At 45.4% G+C, this 16502-nt stretch overlaps 1 protein-coding gene across 5 annotated transcripts in view; it reads right to left on the reverse strand.

Moving 5' to 3' along the window:
* The window catches only part of ADAP2 (ArfGAP with dual PH domains 2), a 486416-nt gene that overhangs the window by 305576 nt on the left and 164338 nt on the right, over positions 1 to 16502 (reverse strand). For all 5 annotated transcript variants that reach the window (XM_069199979.1, XM_069199977.1, XM_069199978.1 and 2 more), the window contains exons 2-3: positions 14979 to 15109; positions 11211 to 11302 (exon numbers count right to left, since the gene is read on the reverse strand). In XM_069199979.1, the coding sequence (XP_069056080.1) occupies positions 11211 to 11299 (89 nt within the window). In that variant the 5' untranslated portion in view covers positions 11300 to 11302; positions 14979 to 15109. The remainder of the gene's footprint in view (positions 1 to 11210; positions 11303 to 14978; positions 15110 to 16502) is intronic.

Consider the following 16502-nt stretch of genomic DNA (forward strand, 5'->3'; position numbering starts at 1 on the left):
TGCCTCCCAATCCGCCTTCCTGAGTTGTGGGGGAAGACATAGGTTACAGACTTGGTTTAAGTCTGTTTGGGGATTCTTTGCGTGACAGTGAGCGCAGAACCTGAAGGGCTGCCGTTCCATCATCAGCAGGGCATTCACTGCAGAAAATGAGGAAGACTGGCAAAAATGGCCCCAGAGGGTGAGGCCCTAATGGGCCACGGTGGAAGTGTGTCAACCTAATAAGTGGTGTAATAACTCCTCCACACGCAAAAATGAGAAAAGCAATCAAAAACAATACAGATGAGGGTGAAGCATGAGTCAAAAGAGTACCATAACAGTCTGGAACCGGAGCGTTAGCACAAATGTCCGAACCCGACAGCGTAGATAAAACATTCCAACAATAGAGTCATTTCCAATGCGCAGTATCACCTATAAGGAGGAGTCCCACTACCTTGTGACTTAAAATACTTCTTTGAAGAAAAACAACCTGCACATATCCGGACCCAACACTAGATGGCAGGGGTATGCAGAACATTTTTATCTACAACCACACATGCCTCGAGCACATTACAACTATATTACTGAAAACGATAATAAAACAATATTGTTAAAAACAATATTACTTACACAAAACACACTATGGCCCTCATTATGACATTGGCAGTCTTTCCCGAAGACTGCTGTGTTGACGGCCGCCAAAAGACCGCAGTGTCTGAGGTAATGTGCCTGCCCAATTACGACACACAAAAACAAAATGGCCAGAACACAGCCACAAAACTGACACCGCCAGGCCGAACGTCGGCAGCAGAGATGCGGTCCCACCACCCACACCGCCACGGCACAACAATACCGCGTCTGCCCATATGACCCACAAATCAGCATAGCAGTCATAGCGCAGCGGTAATCCATTGGCGGTTCGGTTTTGGTGCCCAGCTCGAGAGTTGGGCTTCTGAAACATTTACTCGGTGACCTAGGGCCTCTGTATTAGAGGGGGCTATTTGTTTTCTGCAGTATTCGAAACTTGGTGGAGGCAGAGGGGGAGCCCTGCTCATGGACTGTTGAGCCAGTAACTTATTGCATCTCGAGGTAGACTTTGAGATCGCAGTCGTAACTGTCCTGCGGGGGGAACGCCTCTCCTCCACAGCGGAGGGCTCTGGGTGTTGCTCCTCCACTTCACTGACGTCTTCATAGTCGGAGATGTTGGGAGTGTCTTTGACACTTCTCCTCTGCATTTTGAGACAACATGCCCGTTGGTCTCATGTAGTCTTTTTGGAACAGAAAGATTGACATGCCTCCCAATCTGCATCCCTGAGTTGTGGGGGCAGACATAGGTTACAGACTTGGTTTAAGTCTGTTTGGGGATTCTTTGCGTGACAGTGAGGGCAGAACCTGAAGGGCTGCCGTTCCATCATCAGTAGGGCATTCTCAGCAGACAATGAGGAAGACTGGCAAAAATGGCCCCAGAGGGTGAGGCCCTAAGGGGCCACGGTGGAAGTGTGTCAACCTAATAAGCAGTGTAATAACTCCTCCACATGCAAAAAAAAGAAAAGCAATTGAAAACAATACAGATGAGGGTGAAGCATGGGTCAAAAGAGTGCCATAACAGTCTGGAACCGGAGCGTTAGCACACATGTCCGAACCCGACAGCGTAGAGAAAACATTCCAACAATAGGGTAATTGCCAATGCGCAGTATCACCTATAAGGAGGAGTCCCACTACCTTGTGACTTAAAAGACTTCTTTGAAGAAAAACAACCTGCACCTATCCGGACCCAACACTAGATGGCAGGGGTATGTAGAAAATTTGTATCTACAACCACACATGCCTCGAGCACATTTTTTTACAACTATATTACTGAAAACGATAATAAAACAATATTGTTAAAACAATATTACTTACACAAAACACACACTATGGCCCTCATTATGACATTGGCGGTCTTTCCCAAAGACTGCTGTGCTGACGGCCGCCAAAAGACCGCAGTGTCTGCGGTAATGTGCCTGCCCAATTACGACACACAAAAACAAAATGGCCAGATCACAGCCACAAAACTGACACCGTCAGGCCGAACGTCAGCAGCAGAGATGCGGTCCCACCACCCACACCGCCACGGCACAACAACACGCATCCCTCCATATGACCCACAAATCAGCACAGCAGTCATAGCGCAGCGGTAATCCATTGGCGGTTCGAACCGTGGCGGCCGAAATGAAACTTCCACTGCAACACAACACCACATAGGCCAATTCGAATACCCCACACCTGAAACACATACACACACCACCCCCCATAAAACATACACAACCCACAACCCCTTGCCATGACAAAAAACTGACATACATTGCACAACCACGCTGAAGATCGCACTGCACAGAGACATCACAGACACCTGCACACCTCTCATGCATCACACTTCACTTAAATATTTTACACTCACACACACATCACACTCACCGTGTCCCGACAAAAGCACCTGCGTTTCACTGATGATGAATTAAGGACCATGGTGGATGAAATCATCAGGGTAGAGCCACAGCTGTTTGGGGCACGAGCCCAGCAAACGTCAATGGCAAAGAAGATGGAGTTATGGTGGAGGATCATCGACAAAGTGAACTCAGTGGGAAGCCACCCACGCGCAAAGAACGACATAAGCAAGAGGTGGAACGACCTGAGGGGGAAGGTCTGCTCCATGGCATCCAGACACTAAATCGCCCTTATGAAGACTGGCGGTGGGCCCCCACCATCTCCCCTGGAGCTCACATCATGGAAGGAGAAGGTCTTGGTGATCCTGCACCCTGAGTGTCTCAGTGGAATCCCCTGAGGACTGGAAACTGGTAAGTCACCTATAGTCCCCTTCCATGAAGTATACCTGTAATGCATGCATCCCCATCCCCTGCATGTCCACCCTACCCTACTAACACCAATCCCAAAGCCACAATCCCAAATGCACCCAATGCATGTACAGCATGAAGCACTACGACTCCCACAATGCATCACCCTGTAGTCACGTAACAATGCACATTTCCCTTGCATAACAACACCTGAGTCCTGAAGCATGACACATAGCACTGACCTCACAGCCCTGTAAAGTTCATCAGGCAGATGTGATTAACAATGCCTGTCATCCACAGGTGCCACTGAGAATGTTGTCAGGCAACCAGTGCCACTTACAGCCAGTCCCTGAGCCGATGACCCCAGTGATGACATGATGACAGCGACACAGGATGTCTGCGACAGGAAGACCTACCTGGCCCATCCGGGCTTTCTGAGCAGTCCACCTCCACAAGCCTCACCCAGGACACCAAGGAGCCCCCCACAACCTCTGCTACCACAACACCTGTCATTGAACGCCCCCACACCAGTGTCTCAAGGCCACGTCAATCCACAGTGTGCCCACGTGTACAGGCACCTGAGTCAGCACCCACCACACAAGACAATGAAGTTCCTGGTGTAAGTGGGAGTGGGCACACTGTGCTGGAGACACAGGTACAGGGGGGTAGGGCCAGTGGGCGTGCACCTAGGGGTCACAGGGTAGGGTAACCCAGACAGCCACTTGCTCTTGAGGCTACAGCACAATTCCTGAGAGCATACAACCAATCCAAGATGGGCCAGATATTAAACCTGTTGGGGGAAAACATGAGCCAGTAGAGGGAGTAACACCAGGAGGTCATGCAGGGGTGGCATGCCCTCAATGCCACCATGGCCTCCATGAAAGGCTTGACGCAGTAGCTCGTCACAGTCCTGCGTGAGTCTTCCACCCACCGCCATGCCCCTTCCACTGGCTAAGTGAATGAGCAGCCCTCCACACCTGCTGCAGCTAGTGGGATGATGGTCATGCCTGAAGACTCACAAGCCACCACTGAGCCACCCCCTGTTGCTGAGGAACCCCCACGCAAAACGTGGTCACAGATGCCAAAATCCTGCAGGGACAGAAGCCAAGACCAACCCCACTGCCAGGAAATCAGCCTCTCAAGAACTGTCTCCCTTGTGTGACACTGAAACACCTTGTTGACGTCCCACTGCCATAGCTCCATTTGCAAGTGCAACATGGATAGTGGACCTGTGCTACCAACTGCTGGGCTTGACAGACTGATGGAATTGATCACCATGGTCCCACTGATTTGCACCCTACCCACCCTTTGGTATACACAATAAATGCACTTACACACATGTTTTGGTGTTATGTGTTTACTCATTACAATAGTGTAACAAATGTGTGGCATGTCACAGAAACTGAGTCATTAAACACAGTGAAGATGTGTATGTATCATGCTGTCAGACGGCTTCCTGCAGCAAAGTCAGTGTCCACCCAAACCTGGGTCCTCAGGTAGCAGACTGGGAAGAGTGGTGAAACATCATCCATAGTACATCTGCAATTGATAGCACAAAATGTACATCACACATTATTTTCATTGTTGCCAACAGTATGTACCTGCACATCAAGATGGTTAAACGATTTACAATGTAGGTCAAAACACTGATAGACAATCCAATGATATTGCACACGTGACCACAACCCTGTTCAGGTACAATGAGACAAGATAATCGTTCCATCTAACAGTACTGACCTGAGTACTAGACACTCATTGTAGTTCTACTACACAGCTCACACCATTGGATGCCAAGTATTAAAAGCACTTGAAGTCACAAGAAGCAGCAACCTATGCCAATGAACATGTGATATCAGAATGAAGAAGTCACAAATGTGTGAAGAAGTAGATATGATGTCAGAACTATATGTAAACTAGACAGATGGACTAGCTAACATCACAGTGGCAATGTAGACCAGTACTTGTCATACCACTCCTGCATACACTAATCTGAAAACCAAATGGGGTCAACACCAACTGATATCAGGGATGGATAATGGTACACCAAATCTGTACACCAACATGTGACATGTCAAACATAGAGAAGTACCTACCAGAACCTTAGCAGAAGTATTGCTGGATGAGATCTGTCCTTGTGCCTACACCTTCCTCATCCCCATCATCATCACTCATGTTTCCTCTCTCCTCAACCACCAGATTGTCCCCTACTCCTACCTCCTCCAGCAACGGGGAGTTCCTCCTTAGTGCCAGACTTCAGGTAACCACCAGAGATGTGCAGACATCTGAACCTTGCCTTCAAGAGACCGAATATCCTTTCGACCACCCTTCTTGTCCTCCCATGAGCCTCATTGTACTGTTCTTCAGCCCTGGTCCTTGGATTCCTCACTGGTGTCAGTAGCCAGGAGAGACTGGGAAACCTGAATCACCTGTGGATATGGTAAACCAACATTTACATTCCACTATGTCACATACAGACTGAGTAGTAAGGCTGTGGTAACTGTAATTACATATACATTCATCATCCTCACTGATGAGGTAGGCCCTCACTCTTTGTAGAGGCACCATCAACCGTGGGACACTACTATCCCTGAGCATGTACGAATCATGGACAGACCCTGAAAACCTTGCAGTCACCTGGGAGATGTACTGGTCAGCTAAGCAGATGATCATCTGCACATTAATGGAGTGAAAGCCATTACGGTTCTTGTGCACTTGTTCATCAGCCCTGGGTGGTATTAATGCAATGTAGGTGCCATCTATGGCCCCAATCACATGAGGGATATGTCCCATTGCATAGAAATCAGCCTTCACACTGGCCAAATCTACAAGTTTGGGAAATTAAATGTAGCTGTCCGTATGTTTGACTAAGGTGGAGAAGACTTTCCTCAACATATTGCTGAACATATGCTGAGACATGCCTGTTGCCATTCCCACTGTCCCCTGGAATGAGCCAGTGGCCAAGAAATGGTGACCACCTGCACAGTTGGAGCAATGGCTGTAGGTTGTTGAATGGCTGGCAGCAGATCAGACTCTAACTGGGTATATAGCTCCCTAATTGTAGCACGGTTCAGTCGATAGTGGGAGATGATATGGTGTTTTTTCATCATTTGCCAAGACAACCAGGGGTCGGTACACAGGTACATACCTCACCCTCCAAAGTGGTCGCCAACATGTCAACGATTACTATTCATGTATCCTACTGCATGGTGACAAATGGTGAATCAACATCACATATGCTGCCACTTGTTGCATGCAAAACAGACTACAATGTGCCAAGGCGTGGTAATTCCCATGTTAGTTACACATACCCCTGGGATTTACAGTGGATGACTATAGTGAGATGCTGTCTGTCACTGCTAGTGTACAGTCACCATCAATATGTATGTTTATTCCCACACTGTCATGTTGTCAATTCCATAATATGTGCACACTCCAAGTTCATGCTGCCTAAATGTAGTTTACACTCTCCACAGCGTAACTCATCAGATGTCCATGATGGAAATGTGTAGTGAAGCAATTCATTTATGTAATTGTTACAGTAGCAGTGCAAAATGGCTGCTGCCTGTCCTGCATGCAGGGGACAGATGTCAGTGAGCTCATTCCACCGGCGTCATGGCGGTAAATGGTCAGAGCAGGCGTGCAACTCCTCATTGGTTAACATTGATGTCTATGGCATTTAGGGACCAATGATGACTACCACCGGTGGTGAAAGTGCAGACTGCTGCGGCCGTGACCGCCATTTTCTACAGTGTATCCCACTTGACTCCTGACTCTCCAGCCAACTAGACCTCCGCTGAGTGTGCTGCTGTGTTGTGTTCCTGGGATCCACAATGCTGCGTATTACAGGGGATAGAGCCCCGTTTTCACCTCGGAAGAACTGAAGAAACTTGTGGATGAGGGTCCTACCCCTGTACACAAAGATGTATGGGGCTCCAGAATAGCAGGTATGGTTATGTGTGTTGCTACATGGGTATGTAAGAGTTATTGTACGTGTATGCAGGATGTTACAATGGAGGGTGTACCTACGGATATGACTGCTAGGAATGTTGTGGAAGTGTGAAGTTGTGTACGATGCTGATTTGTGTACTCTTGGTAGGCCTATGAATGTAGTAGGTTGTTAGGACTACATTAATGTGCCTTTCCTTCTGTGTCTCCCATGCAGGCCAGCGCCCATCAGAAGAAGGCCGTCCTCAAGGAAGTGCGGACCTCGGGGGTCCATATTCGGCAGAGCACCCACTTCAGGAAGCGGTGGAGGACCTGAGACACTGGGCCCGGAAGACCACAGAGGCCCAGTTGGGGACAGCCTCCCAATGAGGAAGGGGTGCCAGTCAGACCCTGACATCCCTGATGGCCCGCATGCTGGCGATGGCCTACCCAGAGTTGGATGAGCGCTTGAGGGCAACACAACAGTCACAAGGGAGTGAGTGACAGAGTACATGTCCTGTACAGTTGGCTATGGACTGGATGGGTGTGTTAGCCATGAGATCAAGGATGGCTACTGTAGGTATGACAGTTAATGTAGGTAGGATACATTTTTGCTGCGAACAGAAGTAGCTGTGATAGGTAAGTATCTGAGGAACAGGTTGTCATGGCATCTTTAGAGTGCCAAATTGTAGGATTTGACATGGACATACAGGATCTTCAGTTGGTACCTATACCTATCTATACATGTCCATTACGGGTAACCCTGGTAGGTATGACAATGTACAAATGGCACTCCTTGACAGGATTCTCACAGTAATGATCCTGTATAAAAGAGCCCTAACAGTGCAGAGTAGTACCTGAGTGTAATTGTAGTGGTATCATGATTGTGCATGCACATCAGGGGTATGCACAATGGGTGTAGGGAAATGTCTATTGACGTTGTAAAGAGTGCATTCAGGAATGTTCACAGAGTCATTGTTGAAATGTACACGTATGCAATGGGGATTGGTATTGACAATATGCTCCCATCTTTTCCTCCCCTCTCCTCCTATTTGTACTATCCTATCCTTGTGTGCATTAGCATCAGCAGGCGAAGGAGAAGGGACAAGGTATGCAAAGACAAGCACAGGCACCACAAATCACATCACAAGCATGCACATACTCAACACACAAAAGCAGACACATCAGCCACTACTTCCCCTGTCTCTCCCAGCACCTCCTCCCTTGCTGTCACATCACCACTCACACCTGCCAGCATTGCATCCTCACTCCCAGTTCCTGTCACCACTTTGCCCTCAGTCTCCACAACAGCAGACACTAATACATGCACCCCATGCACCACATCCACACTCACAACAACCACCACTCACACATGCAGCACACCCACCTTACATGCAGACACCAACCCAACATTCATCCACATGACCTGTCTGTCCACTCCCATCCTCTCTTCCTCCCTCCTCCAAGGACACATAAACGCAGGCACTAAGACACTCAACATTCCTCCACCTCACACATACACACTCTGCAGACATCTGCACCCATATTCAGCACACCTACACGTCCTACGATCACTCCCTCTACCTCCACTCCTAAACCTGTTTCCCAATCCATCACCCTTGTTCCTAAGAAGCTTTTGCTTGCCCACCTTGACCTGTTCCCTGACCCTGTCCCACCCTGTGTTGCCTCTCGCCCTCATGGTTCCCTCCCCAAGCCAAGTCCCTCCACCTCCAAGTCCTCCCATGACCCCCCTCCTACCTCTGCTGTCCCTCCACCCGCAAAGAAGCCATCCCCTGTCCTCAAAAGGAAAACTGACTCAAAACATGGATCCAAGGCCACTGCCCCTCCGTCCAGAGCAAGGCTGAGACCCCCTCACCCTCCCAAGCCAAAGCCCAAGGACCCCCCTTCGGAACCCAAACACCCACCCCAGACCCTTGAGGTGTTTGCCTGCCCCATTGATGCCCCTATTTTGTGTAGGCCATTAGGCTGTTAGGAGTCAATTTTGGCCGGTGACAGGCACAGTAGTGCCCATTGGACTTTGGACTGGCCTACAGGCCTTGGTGCTTTTTGTACTCGTTTACCTTGCATTTGGCATTAATATATATTTACAATACAGGATTCCTGTTGGTTTACTTCACATACAGTTATCGAAAAATGTTGTTCTCTGGTGAGTTTCCATCCATCTATCATGTGCTGTTCAATGTGCATTTCTAGGCATTTTTCATTCAGATTCACTGTTCTTTCTTGTGTTTGGGCATTGTATTTTGTGTTGAGTGTTTGTATTGGTTTGTGTGTCTCTGCATGTTGGTGCTATTGGTGTGGTTGTGTTGTTGTGATCCGGGGTGTGTGTATGTGACGTGTGTTTGGCGTGGCTGTGTTTTTTGTGTGTGTCTCGGTACGAGTGTTGTGTTGCATGTGTGCGCGCGCTGGAGTCTGTGCATGGTGTGTTTGTTGTGGTGGGTGTGTTACTCTCCCCTTTCCCACCTTGTGTGCTCTGCAGGTGTACTCACCGATGGCATCAGCGACCATAGAGGATAAAAGCGAGGAAGAGCGCAGAGAAGATTTCAAGGTGGCGTTTCATGGCTTCCGCTGAGCCGTCTGTGTCCCTGGAGGTGAGTGGGTCCTTTCCTACTTGCTGTTTCCGCCAGGCTTTGGGTGTCAGGTGTCCCGCCCCGGAATATTAGCGTGGGCGGTGCAGTGGCTACCGCCAGCCTGGGGATGAAAACCGCCATCAGCGGCGGCCTGGCTGCCCTGGCGGTACTGTCAGCACAAGCTGGCTTGGTTTCAGTGGGTTGACCTCTGTGGTCGAAATATGGCGGTCAGCACCAATGGCTTGGCAGCAGTCCGACCCCCATCACTGGCACGTTACCGCCAATGTCATAAGGAGGGCCTAAATTCTTGGCAACAACAGTTTTGTATTATGATATTTCTTTTCTGATAGTTCTGCCTCCTGATACTGTGAAATCAATATGTTGTCTAAATACCAAAATGCCCCAGGTCTTAATACCCCTTAAAACAGTTTTCTGACTGTATTGAAACCTCAGCATGCAGACTTTCAGGGATTATATCAACTAACAGAATATATCCGCATCACCTTAACACAGGCAGAAATCCTAAATGCTTTTGTTCACTTCCAGATTTTTGCAGTCTTAACCAAGCCAAGTTCCAGCTTTTATGTAGCAGAGTAAAAGCTCTGACCTCTGAATAGTGAACATCACTCATAATAGAGTCAATACTCACCAGGAAACAGCAGGCATGTAAAATAAATTAATTCAAAAGTAGTTCTGAGGATATGCCTAAACACCTATGTTTTAACAAATAAGGGGAGTAAGTATCACCTTATAATTTCTGGAGCTGTTTTCAGCAACTATTTACTCCCACACGAACCAAGATAGTAATATTGAAGTGTGGATCATCAGGGATTTTTACTTGTGCGTATCATGCAAGAACCCGGAGGGCAACCGATGATGTTTTTCTTTTTAAAAAATTATCCTTTCGCATACATCTCAGACTTTGAATCATTATGAAGTTGGGGAGGGGATACTCAAATCAAATCAGGGTTTATAAAGCGCAACTACTCACCCATAAGGGTCTCAAGGCGCTAAGAAACTGAGCAACCAGTGGACAGTGACAATATACAATATTGTTTAAATTTAATGCGCTTGATCTGTTTTAGCCTAAATCATAAACACAAGATTAGGGGCTCATTACAACATTAGTGGTCCCACCACAGAGCCGGCAATGGCGCAGGGAGGACATCACCGTCATGCCTGTGGCGTCCTCCACAGTCATATTCCAATGTTCCCGCACGGCTGACGAGTGGGAATATTGTATTATAATGTTCCTGCTTTCTGCCAGCCTTTCCATGGCGAGGTGACCGCCATGGGAAGGCTGGTGAAAAGCTGAGTTGTATTCAGCATAGTGGCTCTGAGTTTAGCGCCGCAGTGGCTGAGCACAACTCAGACCACTGTCTACCTGTTGAGAACCACATTCTTGTCTGCCCACTCAGGGTTGTAATGTGGCGGTGGGGTCGCAGGAGTGCATCAGTTTGAACGTTATTGCGAGTCTGGGGGTCCTCGAACTTCCAGACTCATAATGAGACACTTATTCTTTACCACTTATCTGCCATTTCTATGGACAGAGTGTGCTTTGCCTCCTATACCCACCACCCTCTCCAGATTTCGATCCAGTAATTCACTATAATTGCTTCTAACGGAAGTCATACAAGAGAATGTGATCTGACCTGAAAGTGCTGCAAGTGCTTACATAGCTGAATATATGTCACATGTATAAATTATTCACTGCTTAGGTTTACATACAGTGCATGAAGCAGAAGCATACATTGCACCCAGCATGTTTTGATTCTGAATACATGTCTTTGTGAGTACAGTACCCCATCACCTTGTATGACACCACGTGAATGAACAACAGACGTGGTTGAAGAAAGCTACTGAAGAAATCAGCTTAATAACTCACAGACAGTCCTGTGGCCGGGGTCTGTAGTAGAATGGAGGGACATTTGCCTCATATTTCACCTTGGATAGGAGATTCCCATTTTCTTTCATGTGCTGCAAAAGAGAAATAATTTGAAAAGCAGAACCAAATATCTGAGACTCTTGTTCAGTCGACAGCAAGCCTGGAGCGAACCACTAACACAATTTGTTTACACTCGATTCTAGGCAATGCTACGCAACTTGACATTGTTTAAACCAATCTCCAGTTAAGAATCAAACAGAATTTCATATTTTACAACATTTATTTTGACTTATTATCTTATTTAAAACCCCATGATCTCCTTTTGCATTACACAGCCACTCATATCTCCCAACATGTTTCTCCTCAGTGACCTTGATAAAAGTTTACTCTCTTTTGTAGCTAGGGCATTATATATTATAAACTCCTCATTCTAGATGCAGATGTGCCATAGCTCTAGTACTGTATAGCAGCCATGTTGTTCGGCGTCAAGCCAGGACCCTCATTGTTTAATTTTTATCAGTTAAATGGGCACTTCATATTGAAGTTCCTAGATAATGTTGGTGTACAACAAGGCATTAAGTATGTAAGGATTCAAGGTGGAGCAGATTGATATCATTCAAAGGAACGTGGGTGAATAACCAATTTTGCATTATATCATGCACAAGATGATCTACGAGGTGAGGCTAATGTAGTACAGAGATGTCAAATGTTCAAACGAGCTAAAGTCAGAGTCATTTACTGAGGGACAACCAAAGATCTCCTAGTAAATGACTGTTTCCCTATTTCAATGAATTATTATATGACAATGAGGGAGGAGTTGATTGATTATAATAGGTGTATTTCTGTTATTCCTATTATGTAAATGATTTGTCCATAATCAAGTTGTTCTTTACAAAGAACACGTTTGGATGCTGTAATTGTTGGTATTGAGTAATCTTGGTCATGGTTGAAATGTTTGCTTTATTGTATACATTGACTACTGGAACAGTCATGGTTCGTTTTAGGCTGGGGGCTAATAAACGTGGCAGATCTGATTGGACTACCTGTGCTAGTCACAACTCAACTAATGCTATGTTATATATATTTATATGGTAAGCATTCTGCCATTTACATGACCTTGCAGCACATGTTTAGTTCCTTTTCCATGTGGTTTTCATAATTACATTGCAAACCAGAGCATGGGGATGTTTGCAACTTCTAATTTGTAGGACACGGCATGAAGTAGGTGTACTGTAACAAATCCCTCCAGGACTATATATTTCACACATGTAGCAGTGTGTGGAGCAGGTACCACTAAAAGGGTTGAGATCGCAGGCGATCCAGATCTGCTCAGAATAGGTGAGGGGGAGAATTGGTGCTCCTTGGTAAGAGAATGGGTGCCATAGGGGAGGGATGATGGGGCAAAATGATACCACTAGGGAGAGTGTCAGGAGAAAGGGTGCCAGAAGCGAATAACAGGTTCCACAGGGTGGGGAGGAAGGCAGGACAATGGATGCCATAGGGAAGAAAATGAAAAACGGGTGTCACAGGGGGAGATGGTGGCCGGGAGAACAGTGGCCAAAGATGGTCAGGACATTTTTATATCAGTTGAGTCCTGGTCTTTGGTTGTGTTTGCCTCTTTGTTGTAGCACTGGCATGATCTTACGGGAGGTAGGTTTTGCCTACACAGAGCTCTACTATTGGTATCAAAGGCTGCAAAGGATAGACAGGTAGTAAACACCTATCTGCTGGCCACTGTTTTTTTCAGCCCAGTAGTAGCACAGGATGAACAAAAGGAGGATCAAACAAAAGGGCTTTGTTTAGATTTTGCAGGGGCTTTTGTGAAAATGATATTATAGTCTCAATCTTGTACAATCCTGACTGGAGGGTCTCGTATATCTGTTTAGCGTAAGAGACGGGAGGTGTTCTGCCTAACAAACGTTGTTAAAAATGTGTGTGTGTGTTGCTGTTAGTGGTAAATGCTATTGTGAGAATAGTTAATCATTTATCATACAAGCCCCGCTTAAAATCCAGTGTTGTGGTCTAACTTCAACCCTTTTTACATGTCATTCTATCTATTATTTCTGAATGTAGAGACAGAATTTCTTTCATTGGAATGTATGTCCAGATATTACACTTAATAATATTGCTAAGTTGCTATATTACCATCCACGCTCATACCTGATGGCCTTACAGTCTTTTAATCCCCTTTCTTTTAATCCCCTTTGGGTGACATCTTCCATAACATCAATCAAGGGTCTAAATAAACCAAATGTATCTCCACCCAACAAATCTTATCAGGAACACTGCATTACCTACAGCATCAAAACTTTGTGCTCAGTGTTAAAGACAACCTTTGTACTCAACTCAATGAATAAGGGTTCTATCTAACCTCAAAGGACGCACCCACCCAATACTACTGTGTCTATTAAGTTGAATTTCATTGTTCTGGTGATCATCCAATTACCACCACAGACCTTACATTAGCCCATAGCAACACACAAAACAACCACCCCCACACTGCATCACTATGGCAATGTTTTCATCAAACTATGTACAAATATCGTTGCAACCACATGCATCTTAACCAGAATGCTTGAAGACAATAAATTATCTATCTATCTATTTTTATCAAACCAACCATTAGGAATCTGTCCTCAACAAGTCCCTATACTGACAAAAACTATAAATTACTCACTAGCATTACACATGCTCTAACAACCACTGTGGACTCCAGTGACTAATCAGTTTTCAGTCGAATATGACTCACTGACAAATGGTTTGTTTGTACATTTATTTTCATTTTATTTCCACAACAGCAATTGACTGCAAGGATGGGATAGGTGAAATGGCAGGATTCGTCATCCTGTTCAGACAGTACGCAGCTAAGTCTTTTGGTGGAAATAAATGCAACGATCTTTTAGATTCAAAATATTGTATCTCGACTGCGGGTGAAAGAATGAGATATATTAATGCCTAGAAATCTATTATCCTATTGAATTGTAAACACCCCAAATAGACCGGGGGCAATGTTTTATTTCTCATTTTAAAATATAAGGCAGTGTACTTTACACAAATTAGAATGAAAATACATTTCAAAGGCACATCGCCATTAATCACATTGACTGAGAGCTGCTTGGGTCCCTGACAAGTTAGGGCTGATACACTGGCAGACAGTTCACACACAACAACAAACAACATGGTGCCTGGATGGTGTAGTCACACAGCCCAGTCATATGGATGCCTGTTTAGCTATCAGAATTATCCATTTAGTCAACAGCACACATCAAGGTGCTAGCTGTTATTTACAGACCGCAAGTTGTGACTACAGTTTTGATTAAGGCACAGTTTGCTACATAAACCTGGAAACACGTTGGTACCAACAACTTAGTAAATTGAGACGTACTCTGATTTCAATTTATGCACGGTATGCTGATGGATGTGTAATTACGTTTACTCTGGTTGACTCACAAATTTACTTTCTTTTGTTTCATGGGTCTTCTTGGTGGGAAACAAGCTCAAATTAAGGTCATTATCCAATTATGTTTGCCATTTGGTCACATTTTATCAGATGCTTAGCAGCATGGGAGTATGTGGTATGGCTGATTCAAGGAATCCATCCACGGTCTGCACGCAACAATGAATTTAGACCAGCACATTGTAAAATAACTTTAGCTACTAATGTGAATGTCAAGCTTGCATTTCCAGCAAACGCGTTTCCATATAGACGTATACACAATGAAGTCCATAATTTTAATTAGCAAAAGTCTCTTTGATCTCTTACAGCACCTGAATGTGTTCATCCTTCCAATAATCCAGCTGGACTGACTTGACCTTGCTGATTTCAGGTAGGTCGCGGTGAATGCCCGAGCACCCAACACAGATAAAAATGCCAAGTTGATATGAAGTCCAGGCAGGATCTGTGGTGATAAAACATTAGAAAAACTGAGTCAGTAGCCATTAAGTAGTAATTTATGTTTAAGCATTTATCTAAACATTAACATTTTGATTCATATGCTATGTGAGATACACATTTTTAGATCAAGCAAGATAAGCAGCATATGTTTATGCAGATGTGGAAATGCTAGATTAAGTGAAAAGCATTGTTTTGGTTTTCAAAGCAGAGCCTGTACCCAGTGGAATACCAGATTTAGAGCAAGAGATAATCCATTCAACAAACAATTATCCACTAATGTCCACATTCACAAAATGAGTGAAGTTTGTGAAACTGTGGTAGCAGGGACATGTCTACCCATTTAAGATAGATATGTGATAGCAAAAAAATATTCTTGGTCGGTAACCCAGACAGTAGATAGAAATCTAGGAGTAGATGTACCTATAGATCAAATAGTGTCTTATGGCATACCTTGCAAAACCTATTAATTTGCAGTGCAACTTTGGTTATAACCTTTCTTGGGCTACTAGCTACTTGCAAAACTGGTTGAAGCAATGATAATAAAAAAAACACATTAAACGGTCAAAAATAACTTAATGTTGAAAGTCATGGACAATTAAATGGTAATAACCTAGACGATCGAGTGGTGGTCGATAGAATGGAGGGTGGATTGTAGTACGGATCTATTTGGGAGGTCGACACAGTAAAAATATAACCATATGGAACAAGGATAGCCTCCCAAGAACTTAGGCCCTCATTATGACCCTGGCGGTCGGTGATAAAGTGGCGGTAATACCGCCAACAGGCCGGCAGTAACTACCTCCAAATTATGACCATGGCGGAAAGATCTCAGAAACACAGCCAATGTACCACACCGACCACCAGGGCAGAAACAACTTCCACCAGGGTGGTAGCCACCTACAGCCAGGCGGAAGTCAATGTTCCGCCCACCATAGTATGACTTGCCAAACCGCCACCTTTTCCGGGGCGGTACCAACGACATCAAAAGCCTGGCGGAAACAGAGCTCAGAAGTCAAGGGACTCACCATTGGAGACACGGAGAAGAACCACACCGCCATGGAACCTGAACTGCATGTCTTCCCGATTATCTTCTACGTTCTGCTCCACCAGGAACACCAACTCTAGCGAAGACAACGACGGTGAGTACAGACGCCTAGCACACAATGGAGGGGGGGAGGAAAAAGAGAGTGACACACACACGCACAACACACACCCCACACACAGACACCATACACACAACCAGATGCATTATAAAATCAATCATACCCCGTCACTTGGCTGAATAAGGCAAGGATAAAATGATTTTGCAAAAGTGAATGTAAAGAGATCAACACAGTATGAAAAATAAGTTAGGCAATATAATAGATATATACATATGTGCAGAAAAAGGGACATAG

The sequence above is a fragment of the Pleurodeles waltl genome, chromosome 7 (assembly GCF_031143425.1).
Source record: "Pleurodeles waltl isolate 20211129_DDA chromosome 7, aPleWal1.hap1.20221129, whole genome shotgun sequence".
Taxonomy (NCBI): Eukaryota; Metazoa; Chordata; class Amphibia; order Caudata; family Salamandridae; genus Pleurodeles; species Pleurodeles waltl.